This window comes from Vipera berus, assembly GCF_964194415.1.
Source record: "Vipera berus genome assembly, chromosome: 1".
In the NCBI taxonomy this organism is placed as follows: domain Eukaryota; kingdom Metazoa; phylum Chordata; class Lepidosauria; order Squamata; family Viperidae; genus Vipera; species Vipera berus.
Genome location: NC_138202.1, coordinates 355961712 through 355983045, shown reverse-complemented (window position 1 = coordinate 355983045; position 21334 = coordinate 355961712). Strand labels below are relative to the sequence as shown.

Genomic DNA, 21334 nt, shown 5'->3' with positions numbered 1-21334 from the left:
AGTTCGATCCTAACCGGCTCAGGGTTGACTCAGCCTTCCATCCTTCTGAAGTCGGTAAAATGAGGACTCAGATTGTTGGGGGCAAATATGCTGACTCTGTAAACTGCTTAGAGAGGGCTGTAAAGCACTGTGAAGTGGTATATACTGTACGTTCTATTCTATTCTGTTCTGTTCTGTTCTGTTCTGTTCCGTTCCGTTCCACTCCGTTCCGTTCCGTTCCACTCCACTCCACTCCACTCCGTTCCGTTCCGTTCCGTTCTAATCTATTCTTGCCATGGTGGCACAGTGGTTAGGATGCAGTATTGCAGGCTGATTCTGCCCACTGCCAGCAGTTCGATCCTGACCAGCCCAAGGTTGACTCAGCCTTCCCTCCTTCCGAGGTCGGTAAACTGAGGACCCAGATTGTTGGGGGCAAATAGGCCGACCCTGTAAACCGCTAAAGCGAGGGCTGTGTAGCACTGTGAAGAGGTACATAAGTGCTATTCTATTCTATTCTATTCTATTCTATTCTATTCTATTCTATTCTATTCTATTCTATTCTATTCTATTCTATTCTATTCTATTCTAAATCTGTAAACTCCTTAGAGAGGGCTGTAAAGCACTGTGAAGCGGTATATAAGCCTAAGTGCTATTGCTACCTTGCCATTACCTGTAAATACACTGTGACAAGGTGTGGTTTTACTCTGCCAATAAAATTGTCTCCAAATCATACAAAATGTCTACCTCCATCTAGTTATGCTTTTGGAAAGAGGCTCTGCTGGTTTTCCTATTCTGCCATGATAAATGAGAGTTTTGTTCTTCCCTTGACTAGAGGTGATTTTCAACTTACGATCACAACCCAAGCCCAAAATTTCCCTTGCCAAGCAAGACAATCATTAAGTGAGTTTTGCCCCATTTTGCGATGTTTCTTGCCACAGTTGCTAAGTGAACCATGCGGTTGTTAAGTTAGTCACACAGTTTGCTTTTTTTATCCCATTTATATCCCGCCCTTCTCCAAAGACTCAGGGCGGCTTACAATCTAAGAAGCACAAATCAATGTGCTTAGCAGTAGCCTTCATTCTATGTATATGCCTGCTTCTTAGGGCTTTCACACACACCCAAGCGGCATTATTACAAAGTCAGCTTAATTGCCCCCAACAATCTGGGTCCTCATTTTACCTACCTCGGAAGGATGGAAGGCTGAGTCAACCTTGAGCCTGGTGGGATGCGAACCTGCACTAATTGCAGGCAGCTGGTGTTACTTAAGGAGGCATTAGCCCACTGCTCCACCAAGGCAGATGCTGGGCAACCGACTCATATTTGTGACGTCGCAGTGTTCAATGCATCTGGCTTCCCCGCTGACTTTGCTTGTCACAAAGTCAGAAAAGATGACTTTCACACGGGACACTGCGACCATCACAAATACAAGTCGGTTGCCCAGCATCTAAATTCTGATCGCAGGACGGTGGAGATGCTGCAAGGGTCGTTAAAGTGTGAAAAACCGTCACAAGTCACTTTATTTCAGTGCTGTTTGAAGGATCACTCAGTGGATGGCTGTAAGTCAAGGACTATTGTACAAATGAGTCGTAAGCCAAGAATTCTTTTTTTGGTGGGCCCAGATTTTAATCCACCTCCTTCCTTTATTTCCAAAAGGGAAACCCTGGGAAATTGACCGTCATGGTTCTGACAGATGAAACTCTTCAAAGAACTTCGAGGCATTGTTTACCTTAAAGAATCTTTATTTGAGCAGCATAGCATCGGTACTCACATAATTGAAGCCAAAACTTCTTCCCTGAGCACATAGTATCAAAGCACAATTCCCTCCTCTAATTAACAGTCATAAATCACATTCTCCAATTAGTTTGAAATGCGGGCTTCCCCTCCAGTTCTCCAGCCCGCCAATTCTTATCTCTTATTTCAATAACCTTGGTTCTCACACTAGGTTCAGTATTGTTATGTCTAGCTAAACTCTCGTGCACATTCCTCCTCCTCCCCCCAGTATCATTTAATTCTAACTCTAATTCTAAGAGTAAAACACAAGAAGGAAAATGGCTGCACATCTCCATACGTTGTCAAGGCAAGGACATCCGACATTAGCAGCGTTGACATCGACATGAGTATCTTCCATGGATGGAGAGAATTTTCCTGTCCATCAAAACAGCTGGCAACCAAAGTCAAGATGGCAAAGAATAGGATAATTCAGGGGTCCCCAACCCCACTACTGTGGCTAGCCGGAGCCTGCACGTGTGCAGGTCAACTTCCATGAGCAGTGAGTTGGTGGGTGCTCACACGCGTGAGCGCTGGCCCGTCACTTGTGGAATGGCTGTGTGTGAGCGAGTGCCAGCCCATTGCTAGTGTGGTCCAGTTCCCTTCTCCACCCGCCAGCCAGACCCCCAAGCCTCAAAGGTTGGGGACCACTGGGATAATACATAGGAAGATTCAAAGGAGTGAAGTTGGTGGACATGTACACATAGTCCTTAGCTTATGACCATAATTAGGACTAGAATCATGTGGTTGTTAAGTGAATCACTGCAGTTGCTAAATGAATTGTGTGGCTGTCAAGCGAATCACATTAGCTAAGGGAATCACGTGGTTGTTAATCAAATCATGGTAGCTGTTAAGTGAATCACATGGTTGTTAAGTGAATCCCTGCATTTGTTAAATGAATCATGTGGCTGTTAAGTGAATCACGTGGTTGTTAAGTGAATCCCTGCAGTTGTTAAATGAATCCTATGGCTGTTAAGTGAACCACATTAGTTAAGGGAATCAGATGGTTGTTAATCGAATCACTGCAGTTCTTAAGTGAATCACGTGGTTCTTTAGTGAATCGCTTCAGTTGCTAAATGAATCATGTGGCTAAGTAAATCACAGGGCTGTTAAGCAAATCCCTGCAGTTACTCAGAGAATCATGTGGTTGTTCATTGAATCACTGCAGCTGTTAAATGAATCATGTGGCCATTAAGTGAATCACATGGTTGTTAAGCGAATCACTGTTAATTGAATCCATATCCCCCTGCCCCCACCCCCCTTGGCTTTGCATGTCAGAATCTCCCTGGGAAGGTCGCCAACGGAGTTCATGCGATTCTGGGATGCTATAAAGGCAGGCTGGTTGCCAAGCACCTGGAGTTTGATCATGTGACCCCGGGGATGCTGTGACAGGTTGTAAGGGTGAGGAGTGGTCGTAAGTCATTTCTACCAGTGCTGTTGTAACTTGAAATAGTTGCTAAACGAATGGTTGTAAGTTAAGGACTGCTATATCTGTTCGGTGAAAGCTCCACCTCTCCTTCCCATTGCACTGCAGAGAAAGAGAGGAAGGCGGATATCTCACAGGTACAGCCACCAGCTTAGCTTTTTGGAGCTCGTTTCAGCCATTCCATTCTGGGGGTGGGGTGGGGGAACACACCAATTTACTGTAAAAAGAAAGTGATCAAGGGCAAAAGTTTGGCTGACTTCACTTTGAAGGCAAGGACAACCCAATTCTGTAGAATCTCTTTGGTGGGTGGCACCTGGACTACAGCAAATCGATTGATTTCTGTTGGCTTGCTCACTTTCAGGAGATGCTCCAGGAGAAAAGCTTGTCGGACGTGGAGGATGGGTTTGTGGTGCCTCAGGGCCCTGCCCATGCTGAAGCCACGGGAGGGTCTCCAGTTCTTGGGGTCGCAGGTGTCAGCAGCACACCCCTGAACAGTCCTCAGGTCCCAGATGCAGAACAGGTAAGCAATTAGCACATGAAAGAAGTTTTCGGATGTTTCTCAAGCTTGGCAACTTTAAGGAATGTGGACAACTCCCAGAATTCCATAACCATCAAGCTAGAAGGCCACACAAGGCCAGTGTGTCTCAAACCTGGCAACTTTAAGACATCTGGACTTCAACTCCCAGAAGTCTCTAGCCAGCCCTCAAGCTAGAAGACCACGCCAGGCCAGTGTGTCTCAAACCTGGCAACTTTAAGACGTCTGGACTTCAATGACCAGAATTCCCCAACCAAAATTCTGGAAGTTGGAGTTTACTCATGTTAAAGCTGCTGGTTGTGGAATTCTGGAAGTTGGAGTCCATAGTTCTTAAAAGTTTCTGGCTGGGGAATTCTGGGCGTTGAAGTCCACATGTCTTAAAGTTGCCAAGTTTGTGAAACGTGGCCACCAGACTGACCCAGCACTTCAGAATCCAGAAATGGGGAGAGGCAGTGTTAAAATTGCAAATAAGATCTAATTTGTTTCCTGGGAAATTACTTTGTCAATCATCAGATCTCCTGGAGGAGACATTTTCTGAGGAACAACTTTGATGGCTGGGAGGTGGCTCCGTTCTGGTGGTCAGGTTCCTGCTTATAGACCAGGGGTCTTCAAACTCAGCCCTTTTATGACTCGTGGACTTCAACTCCCAGAATTCCTCAGCCAGCATGCCTGGCTGAGGAATTCTGAGAGTTGAAGTCCACGAGTCATAAAAGGGCCGAGTTTGAAGACCCCTGTTGTAGACAAAGTAATTTCTATGTTCCATAGTTCCATAGTTGAATTGGTGACAAATGCCAATAAAAATGATCAGGTCACAACGGTTGGCGTGTTTCTCTCTATTTGAAATTCTGTAATCATAGAATCATAGGGCTAGAAGGGACCGTGGAGGACTTCTAGTCCAACACCCTGCCCAGGTCAGGAGTCTTTATACCAGGGGTAGGCAACCTTGGCTCTTTTGTGACTCGTGGACTTCAACTCCCAGAATTCCTCAGCCAGTCATGCTGAGGAGAAAGGGAGAGGTTTCCATGCTGAGACATGCGGGCTCAGGAATTCTGGGAGTTGAAGTCCACGAGTCATAAAAGAGCCAAGCTTGCCTACCCCTGCCTTATACCATCCCAGACAAACAACTGTCCAATCTTTTCTTGAAAACCTCCAACTAGGATGTCTATGGAGATTCTCAGTCATCCAGGTCCTGGTTGTCCCCAAGGTGCTTTTCAAAAGGCAGCTGGACTTTCATTTCCTTGAAAATGTTTTGCTTCTCATCCGAGAAGCTTCTTTAGTTCCGGCTGAATGGTGGAGAATGGAAGAATTTGGATGAGAAATGAAACATCTTCAAGCCAAACAAAGAAAGTCCAGTTGCCTTTCGAAAAAGCACCTTTAGGACTCCAGCTATGGACGCCCAAACCACTCCCGAAGGTGCTTTTTCAGGAAGCAACTGGACTGTCTTGTTTTTTCTTTGAAGACGTTTCACTTCTCCTCCAAGAAGCTTCTTCAGCTCTGACTGGATGGTGGGGAACGGGAGGATTTATACTCCTTGCAGACTGCTGGTCATTTGCATTGTTTCAGAGAGTCGTTGAGGCCAGCTAGAGGTTTGTCTGTGTCCTCAGGGTCACCTGAGTGGTGCCAATGGGTGTGCAGGAGTATGAACGGACTTCCAGAAAACATTGCAGTCTATAGGAACAATTTGCACTTCAGTTTGAGATACAAAAAGAAGGCAGATGACCAGCCGTCTGCAAGGAGTATAAATCCTTCCGTTCCACACCATCCCAGTCAGAGCTGAAGAAGCTTCTTGGAGGAGAAGTGAAACGTCTTCAAAGAAGAACAAGAAAGTCCCGTTGCCTCCTGAAAAAGCATCTTTGGGACTGAAGGGTCCTGTAACTGGAAGAAAAAGAAATTGCTTAGCCTAACTATTGCTATCTCGCTTCTGTAATCAGCGTTTGCGTCAGGGACCAATTTCATGCAAGCGTGGGAAACATGTACAGGGATGGGATGTACTGAAGAAGGGAATAAAGGAGTGTACAGGAATGATTGATGTCTTCCTTATAATGTAATGGCTCTCTTGTCTGATTTTGATTGGCTAACAAAGTTTATAAAGCCATGCTACTAACTTTCCAAGGTGTGGCACTTATGGATGTAACTCTGCCACCATTCCGGATTGTTTGCCACCCAGCTGTTCTACTAAAGCACTGTTTTCCCAAGAAACCTTTGTTTGAGTTGCCTGATTAGATTTTTAATGGTATCTCAAATTTACATGAGGGGCCAGTGACCTTACAGGACAACCATGATCTGGATGATGGAGAATCTCCATAGACATTAAGCCAGGGGTCTGCAACTATGACAACTTTAAGACTTGTGGACTTCAGCTCCCAGAATTCCTAGCCAGTGGGCTGACGAATTCTGGGAGCTGAAGTCCACAAGTCTTAAAGTTGTCAAGGTTGCAGACCCCTACATTAAGCTGTTCCACTGATTCCAAAGTTCTGTCAAGAAATTTCTCCTTAATTCTAGATTTGATCTCTCTTTGATAAGCTTCCATCTGTTACTTCTCATCCTGCCCTCAAGTGCTTTGGAGAACACGTTGACCGCCATCTTCTCTTTGACAAACCCTCAAGTATTGGAAGATGGCTTATCATGTCACTCCTAAGCCTTGTCTTCATTGGGATAGATCGCTTCTGAGGCTTCAGGAATAATTCCAGGAAAAAATCAGCTTGTCTGCCTTAGCAGAAGTCAAAACATCAAAATATCACATATTTTGATCCCTCATTGTTAGTATCTTTCTTCTTCAGAGAAGAGCAACTAAGATGATCAAAGGCCTGGAGACCAAAACATACCAAGAATGGCTGAGGAACTTGGGTTTGGCCAGTCTAAAGAAAAAAAGAAATAGGGGAGACATGATAGCAGTGTTCCGGTATCTGAGGGGCTGGTACAAAGAAGAGGGGGTCAGGTTGTTCACCAAAGCACCAGAGGGAAGGACGAGAAACAACGGTTGGAAACTGATCAAAGAGAGAAGCAACCTGGAATTAGGGAGAAACTTCCTGACAGTGAGGACAATTAACCAGTGGAACAGCTTGCCACCAGAAATCGTGGGTGCTCCATCACTGGAGGTTTTTAAGAAAAGACTAGACAGTCACTTGTCTGAATGGTATAGGTTCTCCTGCTTGAGCAGGGGGCTGGACTAGAAGATCTCCAAGGTCCCTTCCAGTTTCTATTCTATTCTATTCTATTCTATTCTATTCTATTCTATTCTATTCTATTCTATTCTATTCTATTCTATTCCTAATTCTTATTCCTATTCTATTCTATTCTATTCTATTCTATTCTATTCTATTCTATTCTATTCTATTCTATTCTATTCTATTCTATTCTATTCTATTCTATTCTATTCTATTCCTAATTCTTATTCCTATTCTATTCTATTCTATTCTATTCTATTCTATTCTATTCTATTCTATTCTATTCTATTCTATTCTATTCTATTCTATTCTATTCTATTCCTAATTCTTATTCCTATTCTATTCTATTCTATTCTATTCTATTCTATTCTATTCTATTCTATTCTATTCTATTCTATTCTATTCTATTAAAATGGGGGATCCAAACTCAGCTTTGAAGATTAAATTATCCCAATCCTCAGGGTCCTCAACAAACAACCAATTGTTTAACGGCCATTCAAAGTCACAATTGGCACTAAAAAAGGTGACTTACAACCAGTCCTCACACTTAAGACCACTGCAGCATCCTCACGGTTACGTGATCCAAATTTGGTTGCTTGGCAACCTGCATATAGTTTACCACAACTGCAGCATCCCGGGATCATGTGATCCCCCTTTGTGACCTTCCCAGATGACTTCGGACTGGCAAAGCCGATCGGGGAAGCTGGATTTGTTTAATGACCATTGATTCACTTAAGAACTGCACTGATTCGCTGAACAACTGTGCCCCCCCTAAAAGGTCATAAATTCGGGCCTGATTCACTTCATCACTGCCTTGTTTAGCAATGGAAATTTGGATCCCAATTGGATCACAAGTGGAGGACTTACCTATCATGCAGGGAGAAAAATGTAGGGTAGAGTCTGTCAAAAATCTGCTTATTTCAGAAGTGGATGGGGTCAGAATCAAAAGGGTAAAGCTTATAGCTACAACTATCTGCTCTTTTTTGAAATATCAGTGAATGAGGAACCATATTTTTAGAAAAGGAAGTTTGGGCTGCAAAAAGATCAGCAAAGGCTATGGTCTTAAACAGGGGTGTCCAACCTTGGCCCATTTAAGACTTTGGACTTCAACGGACAGAATTCCCCAGCCAGCCATGCTTAAAGTGGCCGACTGTGCCCAGAATGTCGGTTGCTAAGCACGGTGGCTGTTTTGCCCCATTTTACAACCTTTACTGCCACGGTTGCTAAGTGAATCACTGCAGCTGTTAAGTTAGCCGCATGGGATCGCCACAGCTCTTAAGTTAATAAGATGGTTGTTAAGTGAATCTGACTTCCCCTTTGACTTGGCCTGTCAGAAGGTCGCAAAATGAGATCATGTGATCCCGGGGCACAGCAACCGTCTTAAGTACACGCCAGTTGGCAAGCCTCTGAATTTTGATCACGTGACCATGGGGGATGCTGCAACGGCTGTGAAGTGTGAAAAAGGATCCTAAGTCCCTTTTTTTCCAGTGCCGCTGTAACTTTGAACGGTCACTAAACAAATTGCTGTAAGTTGAGGACGACCTGTAGGGCTTTGTTTCGGCCCAAGCCAATGAGGACTCCTCGCTCTTCTATTAGAGAAGAGGCGCCAACTGTCTCCTTCCACAATCCAGCATCTTATCTCACTTTTTAATTTTTGTTCTTTCTCGATGTATTGGAAGACCATTGAGAATATCAAGGTGTATTTGCATGAAAAAGAGCTATGGAAGAAATTTCACGAAGCCGGGACCGAGATGATCATAACTAAAGCCGGGAGGTAAGCTTGCTTTTGCTTTTACAACAATCGGTTTCAATATCTACCTCTATTTCCAGTTTTTATTTAGCATGTCTTGTTGCTGATAAGCCTACTTTACAGGGTTGTTGTCAGGGTGCAAAGGGACAGCCTAGCTCAGGGATAGGCACCCTTGGCTCTTTTATGACTCATGGACTTCAACTCTCAGAATTCCTGAGCCAGCCATGCTGAGGAGAAAGGGAGAGGTTTCCATGCTGAGCCACGCTGGCTGAGGAATTCTGGGAATTGAAGTCCACGAGTCATAAAAGAGCCAAGGTTGCCTACCCCTGGCTTAGCCAGTTTAGCTGTGTAAGGCCTAGTTCAGGGGTCTCCAAACTTGGCAACTTTAAGACTCGTGGACTTCAACTCCCAGAATTCCTCAGCCAGCCATGCTGAGGAGAAAGGGAGAGGTTTCCATGCTGAGCCCTGCTGGCTCAGGAATTCTGGGAGTTTAAGTCCATGAGTCATAAAAGAGCCAAGGTTGCCTACCCCTGGCCTAGCTCCTTTTCTGAATTCCTTGGAAGAAAGCTGGGATCAATCGAATTGTCCTTATACTTTTCCTAGTTGAAAATCCTGGTAGTTCTCGACTTACAACCCATTCATTGCGTGAGCCTTCAAATTGACAACAACACTGGGGGGAAAAGTGACTTATGATCATTTTCCCCACTTATGATCATTGCAACGTCCTCGTGGTCACATGATCCAGATCCAGACGCCTGACAACTGGCTTATATTTATGACGGTTGCCGTGTCCCGGAGTCATGTCATCAACTTTTGTGACTTCGGGGAACCCAGGTTGACTTAACAGCCACGTTACTGACTTAACAAGTGCAATGATTTGCTTAAGAACCGTGGCAAGAAAGGTGGTAAAATGGGGCGAAACGTACACTTAACCACTGCCTCACTTAGCAACGGGAATTTCTTGCTCAACTGTGGTCGTAAGTCGAGGACTGCCTATGTTTCCCGGAGGTAGAGGGAGGAACTGCTTCCCACCAATTCATGATGGCGAAACTGTTACAATTCTTTGCATTAATTATTCTACAATCATACCTGACCACGGTTTCCAGACTGTTCCAGCATCCACATTTTGCAGGTTAATTACCATTGCAAGCCCAAGCTTTGGTGCCTCTGCACCTTATCTTGATCCTAAGAGAGCATGTGATTCCTGTTTTGGATTTTTAATTTTTTTTTATTCTGCTTTATTATTTTTATAAATAATTCAAGATGGCATAAATATCTAATACTCCTTCCTCTTCCTAATTTCCCCACAACAACCCTGTGAGGTAAGTTGGGCTGAGATTGGCTCAAAGTAACCCAGCAACTTTCATGCCTAAATCATCCAGCTGACTTTCATGCCTAAGGCGGGATTAGAACTCACACACTCCTGGCGATTGGCTCAAATTCACCCAGCGACTTTCATGCCTAAGGTAGGACTAGAACTCACCATCTCCTGGTGATTGGCCCAAAGCCATCCAGCTGGCTTTCATACCTAAGGCAGGACTAGAACTCACAGTCTCCTGGTGATTAGCCCAAGGTCACCCAGCAGCTTTCATGCCTAAGACGTCACTAGAACTCACCGTCTCCTGGTGATTGGCCCAAAGTCATCCAACTGGCTTTCATGCCTAAAGCGGGATTAGAACTCACAGACTCCTGGTGATTGGCTCAAATTCACCCAGCAACCTTCATGCCTAAGGCAGGACTAGAACTCACTATCTCCTGGTGATTGGCCCAAAGCCATCCATCTGGCTTTCATGCCTAAAGCGGGATTAGAACTCACAGACTCCTGGGTGATTTGCCCAAAGTCACCCAGCAGCTTTCACGCCTAAGACGCCACTAGAACTCACAGACTCCTGGTGATTAGCCCAAAGTCACCCAATGGCTTTCATACATAAGGCGGGACTAGAACTCACAGTCTCCCGGTGATTGGCCCAAAGTCACCCAGCTGGGTTTTTTCATGCCTAACGTGGAACTAGAACTCACCATCTCCTGATTTCTAGCCAGGAGACCAAACTGGCTCACACTCCACTTTGCATTTTCATCTCCAAAAAAGGGAGCTGGCTCATCCAGGAATGACAACACTTTGCAGATTGCCAAGCGAAGAAGGCAAAATAAGTGATGGAAATTTATCAGGAAGATAAGGCAGGAAAGAAGGAGACTTCTTGGGAAGGGTTGAAGAAGTCCAAGCTTGGCTGATTTAAAAGATAGTGGCACGATCAAAGTGAGGTTGCCTTATACATAAAAAAGGAAGAAGAAAAACCCCCAACTTAAAGCAGAGTAAAAGAATAACCACAGAAGCTTGCTACTCTCATCTGCTGTTTGCACAAGGCAAGAAGAAAGCAGGTCTATAAATTAGCCAGGATTTATTACTAGCATCTTAGTAATAGATGTTACTTACCGACTCTTGACTCCCTTTTAGACCCAGGGATAAAAAAAAAAATCAGAACTTGCTACAATAGGCCAGTTTGCCAAGAATGTGTGATTTATAAAGTGGAAACATCTTTAAAATGCTCCCACTATCTTTCCGATGTTTGGCTGTTTTAGTTACAGGAGGAGGGCGGGGGGCGGGGCGGGCGGGAACCAGAGAGATTATTTCATATTAAGATCATCAAAAGATTTGGGGGGAAAAAGGAGTTTATATTAACCAAGTTCCCTGAACTTTGCATAAAACGAGGTGACTGTTTGGCGGATAAAAGACGGAGAAGATCCAGTATACAAGACGTGGAATGTCTCCAAGCATAAATCTACGCACTTTTTGAGTTCCAGGATTTTATTATGACTTTATCTTGGCACCCAGAGTAGCTTTTTTTTGGGAAAAAAATATTTATTTATTTGGGAAACAGGCAGTGGGTTAAGCCTCCGAATCTCCAGGTTGTGGTTTTTTTTTTTGCAGTCCTTTAAACGATTCTAGGATTGAATGAACTGGTTAATGTGTGAAAAAGAGCGTGGAATAACAATAGCGATCATACGGTAATTCTTAGTATGTCAAGTATGTTGTTTAGCTCTTAAAGCCAAACGGATGGGGAGAATCAAAGTTCCATAATTAAATATCAACTTACCAGGGTTTGTCCGTGATAGCTAGTCTTCAACTTACAAACATTCATTTAGTGAGTATTGGAAGTTACGAGGGCACTGGAAAAAGTGACTTATGACTCTTGTTCACACTTACGGCTATTACAGCATCTTAGTGATCACGTGAGCAGATTTCAGATGCTTGGCAACTGGCATGTACTTACGACAGTTGCAGAGTGCCAGGGTCACGTGACTCCCATTTGTGACCTTCTGACAAGCAAAGTCAATGGGGAAGCCAGTTTCACTTAACAACCATGTTACTAACTTAACAAGTGCCAAGATCATAAAATGGGGCAAAACGCCATTTTTAACAACTGCCTCGCTTAAGCAAACAAAATGGTGGGTTCAGTTGTGGTCGTTAAGTCGAGGACTACCTGAGGGTTGAACCATCTTCTGATCTGCTTTTGGCTTAATTGTAGTTGGACAAGAAGCTATTATTTGTCATGATGGTTTGTGATGGGTTTGTAAGTGCCAGATTGCTTTCAGTGTGGCTTTTGGTGATTGAACCGAGAATCTGGTTTCGTCGTGCGTTTTTTTTCATGCATTGGGGTTGAGCCAGCTGATATAAAGTTAATAAGCTAGGATGACTTTGCACATTGGCAAGACTAACCCTGATTAAAGCAGTCGGGCAAAAGATTGCTTATCAATGAAGGTTTGTAGACAGTTTGCTTAGAAGCCCATCTTTTGCTAACCTGGATAATGCCAGTTTTGTCTGATGGAGGCAATTACAGGTCCTCCTTCACTTACTTGTAGTGACCGTCCAAAGTTACAAGAGCACTGAAAAAAGTGACTTATGACCATTTTTCACTCAACCGCTGTTCACCTGATCAAAATTCAGACGCTCGGCAACCGTCTCATATTTGTGGCAGTTGCAGGGTGCCAGGTCCCCTTTTTGTGACCTCCTGACAAGCAAAGTCAACGGGGAAGCCAAATTTACTTAACAGCTGTGTTACTTTAAAGCAGGGGTCTTCCAACTTGGCCCTTTTAGGACTTGTGGACTTCAACTCCCAGAATTCCTCAGCCAGGCACGCTGGGAGTTGAAGTCCACAAGTCCTAAAAGGGCCAAGTTGGAAGACCCCTGCTTGTGGACTTCAACTCCCAGAATTCCTCAGCCAGGCACGCTGGCTGAGGAATTCTGGGAGTTGAAGTCCACAAGTCCTAAAAGGGCCAAGTTGGAAGACCCCTGCTTGTGGACTTCAACTCCCAGAATTCCTCAGCCAGGCACGCTGGCTGAGGAATTCTGGGAGTTGAAGTCCACAAGTCCTAAAAGGGCCAAGTTGGAAGACCCCTGCTTTAAACTTAACAACTGCAGCGAGTCACTTAACAATTGTGCCAAGGAAGGTCATAAAATGGGGGGGAGAGTCACTTAATGACTGTTTTGCTCAGCAACAGAAATTTTGGGCTCAATTGGGGTGGTCAGTTGAGGACTACAGTACCTGCACATTGCTTATGAAACTCAGCAGTGTCATTAACCATGCCCCCACTTGTGTAGTATTTACGAAGCCCTCTTGAAGATTTACCTTTGGCTAAGTGGAAATCTAATTTTAGCTTTGTTATGCTTTGAGTGGTCAAGACTGGAGAGACAGGGGATTTTTAAAATTATTTTTATTATTATTACTTTTTGCCGGGCAGAAAGTAACCAGCTCAATTTAGAGGCCTGGCTGGAAAGCTAAGAGAAGTCAACCAGTGGTTAGAAGAGGCAAAATATTCTCTTTAAATCTGACAGTCTACAAGTAGTCCTCAATTTACAGCCATTCGCTCTGTGAATGCTCGAAATTAGGACAGCACTGAAAAAAGAAACTTTTGACCATTTTTCATACTTAACGACCGTTGTAGCAGCCCCAGGGTCACACGTTCATAAATTCAGATGCTGGGCAACTGACTCATAATTGTGACGGTTGCCAGGTTCCCCGGGGTGTGTGTGTCATGCGATCCCCTTTTGCGACCTTCTGACAAGCAAAGTCGATGGGGAAGCCAGATTCGCTTAACAACCGTGTGACTAATTTAACAATGGCAACGATTCCCTTTAGCAACTGCGGCCAGGAAGGTCATCAAATGGGGCAAAACTCACTTAACAGCCGTCTTGCTCAGCAAGAGAAGTTTGGGGTTTGATTGTGGCCGTCAGACGAGGACTACCTGTAACTTAGCCAGCAGGAGATGAAGCAACGGATGGAAACTCATCAAGGAGAGAAGCAACCTGGAACTAAGGAGAAATTTCCTGACAGTGAGAACAATTAATCAGTGGAACAACCTGCCTCCAGAAGCTGTGAATGCTCCAACACTGGAAGTTTTTAAGAAGAGACTGGACAGCCATTTGTCTGAAATGGTATAGGGTTTTCTGCCTGAGCAGGGGGTTGGACTAGATGACCTCCAAGTTCCCTTCCAACTCTGTTATTCTATTCTATTCTATTCTATTCTATTCTATTCTATTCTATTCTATTCTATTCTATTCTATTCTATTCTATTCTATTCTATTCTATTCTATTCTATTCTCAATAAAGATTCTATTCTATTCTATTCTATTCTGTTCTGTTCTGTTCTGTTCTGTTCTGTTCTATTCTATTCTATTTTTTCATTATTCTATTCTATTCTTTCATTATTCTATTCTAATTCTATTCTGTTCTATTCTATTCTCAATAAAGATTCCTATTCTATTCTATTCTATTCTATTCTATTCTATTCTATTCTATTCTATTCTATTCTATTCTATTCTATTCTATTCTATTCTATTCTATTCCATATTTTCTATTCTATTCTATTCTTCTATTCTATTCTATTCTATTCTATTCTATTCTATTCTATTCTATTCTATTCTATTCTATTCTATTCTATTCTATTCTATTCTATTCTATTCTATTCTATATTTTCTATTCTATTCTATTCTATTCTATTCTATTCTATTCTATTCTATTCTATTCTATTCTATTCTATTCTATTCTATTTTCTAGGGAAGGGGAAAAAAGTTTTTAAAGAAAAGCTGGAGTGGGAAAGACAGTGGTTTATATAAATCCTAGATGGTACGCTCTGTCTCTGCCTCTCCCTCCCTGTCTAGATTTATCTCCAAATTTAGAAACGGTCCATCCCCGTTATCGGCCAGGGCTCCACCACCAGATAAATCTCTTCGATCTGTCCACGGGCCACGAGTTCAAGGGTGCTGATGGGTGCTGAGAATGAATTTGGGGCTGACAAATGAACTAGCCAAGGAGAACTCCTCTTGAACCTGTATTGTTTGTTATTCTGGAGTAAGGATCAGGCCCGGGCTAATCCTGTACTTCAAAGAGGGCCTGTCCTCGTTTTGTATATCACACGTCAGAGCCGAGCGGCGTGGTATGATAAGCGGAGCTGGCGTAGGAAGAGTGCGGTGCCCTGGGAACGGAGGGACATGGACCGAAATTCCTTTGATCTTGCTCAAATAGTTTCCATCAGCCAGATTATTTTCCTATGTCATCTCCATCGCATCTCTCTCTCTCTCTCTCCTTCCATCTCTCTCTCTCTCTCTTTCTCTCTCTCTCTCTCTCTCTCTCTCTCTCTCTCTTTAAAAAAACATCCTTCTGAGACTTGGTGTCCATAAGTGAATATCTTTGGAGTGGCGTTCAGCGGGGGAAAGCAACAAAGATGATCAGGGGACTGGAGGCTAAAACATATGAAGAACAGTTGCTGGAATTGGGTATGTCTGGTCTAATGAAGAGAAGGACAAGGGGTGACATGATAGCAGCGTTCCCATATCTCAGGGGCTGCCCCAAAGAAGAGGGAGTCAAGCTCTTCTCCAAAGCGCCTGAAGGCAGGACAAGAAGCAATGGATGGAAACTAATCAAAGAGAGAAGCAACCTAGAACTAAGGAGGAATTTCCTGACAGTGAGAAAAATAAACCAGTGGAACGACTTGCCTCCAGAAGTTGTGGGTGCTCCAACACTGGAAGTTTTTAGGAAGAGACTGGACAGCCATCTGCCAGGATCTCCTGCTTGGGTGTTGGGATTGGACTGGATGACCTACAAGGTCCCTTCCAACTCTATTATTCTAATTCTAATTCTATTCTCCAAAGCACCTGAAGGCAGGACAAGAAGCAACGGATGGAAACTCATCAAGGAGAGAAGCAACCTAGAACTAAGGAGAAACTTCCTGACAGTGAGAACAATTAACCCAGTGGAACAACCTGCCTCCAGAGGTTGTGGGTGCTCCAACACTGGAAGTTTTTAAGAAGAGACTGGACAACCATTTGTCTGCAATGATACAGGCTTCCCTGCTTGAGTAGGGAGCTGGACTAGAAGACCTCCAAGGTCCCTTTCAACTTGGTTAGTCTTTCATTCTGAATCCGTGCCTGTTGACAGGGAGTCGAGAGCTGTGGGCTGACTCTGGGAGACAAATAAATCAATAAATCCCCACCCACCCCCACGACCAACACGATCGCAAGCCCAGCTGTAAAACATGGAAATCTTCAGAAGTTTCTCCTCTCACAGTTCATTTAAAAGCCATTTGCGAGGATCCGGCGTTCCTGGGACAAACCGAACAACACAGAGAGCACTTCATTATACAGGAATAAGTCATTCGCACTTCATCGCCGAGCTATTTTAACCTCGGCTTTTCTTTCTATATCTTTTTTTTTCTTCCCCTTTTCCCTTGATTTTGCTTTGTTCTTGGCCACCAGCAGAGTTGGTCAAGGGCTTGCCAAAACAGGCTGTTTGTGTAGAAAGACAGCGGGGCACGTCCTCTGGGAGAAGGATGGGACAAGGTGGGTCTCTAAAGACAGGCCAACAAGGAAGCCGGTCTCAGTGACCACGGCTTGCTTCTCTGCTGTTTCAGCCAGCTTTGCAGAGAAGAGCAACAAAGATAACCAGGGGTCTGGAGGCTAAGCCGTGGGATGAACGATCATGGGAACTAGCCTAATGAATGGACCTTTATTGTCAAAGTACAACCATGTATACGTTGAGATTGGCTGAGCCTCCCTTCATGCCCCCAACCCCACCACCACAACTCACAGTGACAACAAACCCACCATCTTGTTACACCATGTCTGGCTATACTCCTACAGTATCTCCTACCCGACGGTAGGAGAGTAAAGAGGTACCGACCAGGGTGTGAGTTGTCCCTGAGAATTTTCCTCACTCTTCCAAGCCAGCAAGCCCTGGCGAGGTCATCCAGTGGTGTCAGGGGACAGCCCACGATGTCTTGTGCTGTGCTCACCACCCTCTGTAATGCCTTCCTATCCGCGGCTGTCAGACCAGCATACCAAACCACAATACCGTACGAGAGGACGCTCTCTATAGTAGACCGGTAAAAGAGGGTCATTAGCTGTTGTTCTACCCTGTTCTTCCGCAAGACCCTAAGAAAGTGAAGCCTCTGTTGGGCCTTTCTAGCCACCTGGGTTGTGTTAACTTTCCAGGTCAGATCTTCACAGAGGTAGACTCCCAGGAATTTAAAGGAGGAGACTCTCTCCACCCCACCCCCCATGTAAAGTGGGGCTGGTTCCTCTCTTGAAGTCTAGCACCATCTCCTTTGTCTTGCTGATGTTCAGGTGCAAGTTGTTCTCTAAACACCATGTGGATAGTTTTTGTACCTCCCCCCCTGTACGCTGTTTCATCTCCACCTTTAATAAGACCCACTACGGTGGTATCATCTGCGAACTTAATTATCGCAGTAAATGGGTTGGACGATACGCAATCGTATGTGTAGAATGAGTACAGGTAGGGGCTAAGCATGCAGCCCTGTGGTGAGCCGGAGCAAAGCTTCAGGGGTGTGTGTGGATAAAACAGACCTGACCCTCACTGTTTGTAGCCCTTAGAAAGTCTTTAATCCAATCACAGATGGAGGGGGGGAAATTCAAGTGAGTCAGCTTTTCAATAAGAATGCTCGGCTAAATGGTGTTGAAAGCCGAGCTGTAATCAAGGAAAAGCATCCTGACGTAGCTTCCAGGTTTCTCCAGATGGCTTGCTACAGAGTGTAGAGCAGACATGTCAAACACAAGGCCCGGGGGCCAGATCCGGCCCACAAAGAGGTTTCATGTGGCCCACGAAGCCATCCTGGAAACAGTGAAGGAATGGCCGCTACTGCCTTGGCCCTGGCCCAGAGACCCTCCTCCTGCCAGAGACCCCCAGATCTGTCCCACTCCTGCCCAGGCCCCCATAGGCACGCTTGATGCCAACGATGTAGAGCTGGCCACGCCCACCCAGTAGGCCATACGCACTCTAGCCACGCCCACCCAGTAGACCACGCCCACCCTGGCCATACCCAGTCGGCCCCCTGAGGGCAACCGCCATGGTGATGCGGGCCTCAGTGAAATTGAGTTTGACACCCCTGGTGTAGAGCAGTAGCTATGGCATCGTCTGTTGACCTGATCCCCCTGTAGGCAAATTGATGTTTGTCAAAGTCCGGTGGGAGGCATGTCCTAAGATGTTGGAGAACCAGTCTTTCGAAGCATTTCATCACTACAGACGTTAATGCAACAGGTCTGTAGTCATTCAGGCACTCAACCAAGAGAGAATTTAGGGACGACGCGATAGCAGTGTTCCAGTATCTCAGGGGCTGCCCCAAAGAAGAGGGAGTCAAGCTATTCTCCAAAGCACCTGAAGGCAGGACAAGAAGCAACGGATGGAAAGGAAACAAGGAGAGAAGCAACCTGGAATTAAGGAGAAACTTCCTAACAAGGAAGGCAATTAACCAGTGGAACAGCTTTGCCTCCGGAAGTCGTGGATGCGCCATCCGTTGGAGGCTTTAAAAATAGATTGGACAACCATTTATCTGGGATGGTATAAGGGTCTCCAACTTGAGCAGAGGGGTCCCCTTCCAACCCCATTAATCTATGTTCTGTATCCTCTTTTAGGGACACTTCGAGTATCCTTGCTACGATAGGGTTGGGATTGCAAAGGCTAGGTCAGGGGTAGGCAACCTCGGCTCTTTTATGACTCGTGGACTTCAACTCCCAGAATTCCTGAGTCAGCTATGCTGACTCAGGAATTCTGGGAGTTGAAGTCCACGAGTCATAAAAGAGCCGAGGTTGCCTACCCCTGGGCTAGGGTGACGTTCTTTGGTATCACCCAAAGTTTGGGTGACCGTGAAAATTCCGCTCATCTTCAGCTGCTCTAATCTCAGCCAAGGAAACCAAGATGGCAGTCTCTTGAGATTGATGGAGCATCTTCAGAGTTGGCACAGAAGGGCTTTTGCTGTTCATTAGCCCAGTTAGCTGCCAAGCATCTGAGTTTTTGATCGCGTTACCACCTGCAATGGTCATAGGTGTGGGAAATGGTCATAAGTTATTTCTTCAGTGCCTAACTTCGAATTGTCACTAAGCAAATGGTTGTAAGTTGAGGACTAGTTGTATTCGCCTTTGGGCTATAAGGAGCTTTTTCTAAGTGGGAAGTAGGTTTTTGAAATCATGGGAAGCTGGAGTGTGTCCTGATATTTTGACAAGAATCTAAGGCCCTTATTGGTTGGCAGCTGGATGCCAGCACCAACACAAACAGAGAGATGTCCGTCTCTGTTCAAGAGGAATTTTGTGATTGCTACTCTTGCAGTATTCCCTCAATTTTATCTTTGAGTCCTTGGATTGTTGGTTTAATTCATGCTTTGCAAATTGCACAAAATTGGGGCGTTAATGTGGGTGTGAGTAAATATTATTTTAGATAAGGTATCTACTCCTAGACTGGACCCTGTCTTAGAATTTACCAGCCTCACTTTTTAAGACAAAGAGTGGACAGATATCGATTAAACATGTGATGTGACTTGCTGATTGCCGAGGTACTTTTGTGTATTGCCTAAGAGTTTGTCCATGAAACCGCCTTTGCACAGTTGTTCCCTGTGGATCAGTGTTTTTCAACCTTAGACACTTTAAGATGGGCGGACTTCCACTCCCAGTACACATTTTCCTCTCCACCCCCCCCCCACCCTGCCCCAGTTTACTTTCTCAGGGCCAGATGTGAAGCTTTAGATATGGCAGATCAAGGAGTTGGCTGGTGGGGAACAGCTGTCCTCCTCCTCCAATTAATGAAGAAAGATTTCAGTCTCTGGAAAGTCTTTCTCCAAAGAATCAACTCTTAATGGCAGAGGAGATCCTGAGATGGACGGGATGCAACCATGAGGTTTATATACCAGCGACTGGCCCTGTCAGGGTTGATGGGAGCGTTCCTTGCCAGCAGTCAACACCCAGATTAGCAGACTGTAACTGTAACATCAAAATGATGATGATGATGATGATGATGATGATGATTGTAGTTGTTGATAATAATAATAATAATAATAATAATAATAATAATAATAATAATGATGATGATGATGATGATGATGATGATGATGATGATGATGTTGGAAGGGACCTTGGAGGTCATCTAGTCCAGGGCGTTTCAACCTTTTCACCCATTGTACCACTTTTAGGATATGGCAACATCCGAGGACCACCAGTCGCCTAGCAAGGTGTCAAAAACTTGATGACAAAAAAAGAAAGAAAAAAGTGATGAAATACAGGTAGTCCTCGACTTAGAACAGTTCACTCAGTGACTGTTTGATGTTACAATGGCACTGAAAAAAGTGCCCCCCAAACCACAGCCGAGCAAGACACCTGCCTGCCCGGCCGGCAGCACTCTTCCTCCTGTCCGAGGTTTTCATCTTTGTGAGCATTTCTGTTGAGGATTGGCAGCGGGGGTGGGGTGGGGGGTTGGTTTTTATTCCCCACGTCTGCTGGGTGGTTGCAGCAGGTTTTGGTCACTTCACATGACCCTGGGACACTGTGACCATCATAAACATGAATCAGTTGCCAAGCATCTGAATGCAAATCACAAGACCCTGGAGATGCTGCAACATTCCAGCTGATCGGCACTTCTTTTGGGCTCAGCAGAAGCGCCAGGATCAGCGCCGAGCTCCAGCTGAAACCTGGCGCTGATCCTGGCGCTTCTGCTGAGCCCTGACAGCCCTGCAGCTCCAGCCGTCTCTCGCTCAGGCTTGTGCGGTGCTGCCACCAGTTCAGCTCATTCCCCTCCCCCGCTACCACTTTTCTAGGATGGTCATGTACCACCTGCCAGGTGCCAATGTACCACAGGTGGTACCCGTACCAGTGGTTGAAAAGCCCTGATCTAGTCCAACCCCCTGTACAGTGCAGAAAACCCTATATCATTTCAGACAAATGGCTGTGCAGTCTCTTCTTAAAAACTTCCAGTGTTGGAGCATCCGCAACTTCTGGAGGCAGGTCGTTCCACTGATTAATTGTTCTAACTGTCAGGAAGTTTCTCCTTAGTTCTAGGTTGCTTCTCTCCTTGATCAGTTTCCATCCGTTGCTTCTTGTCTTTGCCTTCTGGTGCTTTGGAGAATAGCTTGACTCCCTCTTCTTTGTGGCAGCCCCTGAGATACTGGAAGGCTGCTACCATGTCCCCCCTCGTCCTTCTCTTCGTTAAACTAGACAAAACAATCAAGCAGTAAACAATAACCCAATCAAGCAACCACCTACTAAGGCAAACAATCTAACAGCAAACAACAGCCCAGTCAAGGAAGCATCAAAAACTCTTCCACCAACACTGACAGAGCAATCCATTTATATATAAGGAGGAAGCAAATCCCACTCCCTTCTAGCACTGATGGTGTTCCCTCTCTCCCTCCCTCCCTCCCTCCTTCCTTCCTTC

General features: G+C 45.0%; 1 protein-coding gene across 1 annotated transcript in view; it reads left to right on the top strand.

Annotated features, from left to right (window-relative positions):
- Positions 1-3536: 3536 nt before the first annotated feature.
- TBX4 (T-box transcription factor 4) overlaps positions 3537-21334 on the top strand; it is a gene marked incomplete at both ends in the record, with an annotated part of 52169 nt that continues 34371 nt past the window's right edge. Inside the window, 2 exons of the mRNA XM_081346705.1 lie at positions 3537-3692; positions 8554-8648. Coding sequence (XP_081202831.1) covers positions 3537-3692; positions 8554-8648 — 251 coding nt within the window. The remainder of the gene's footprint in view (positions 3693-8553; positions 8649-21334) is intronic.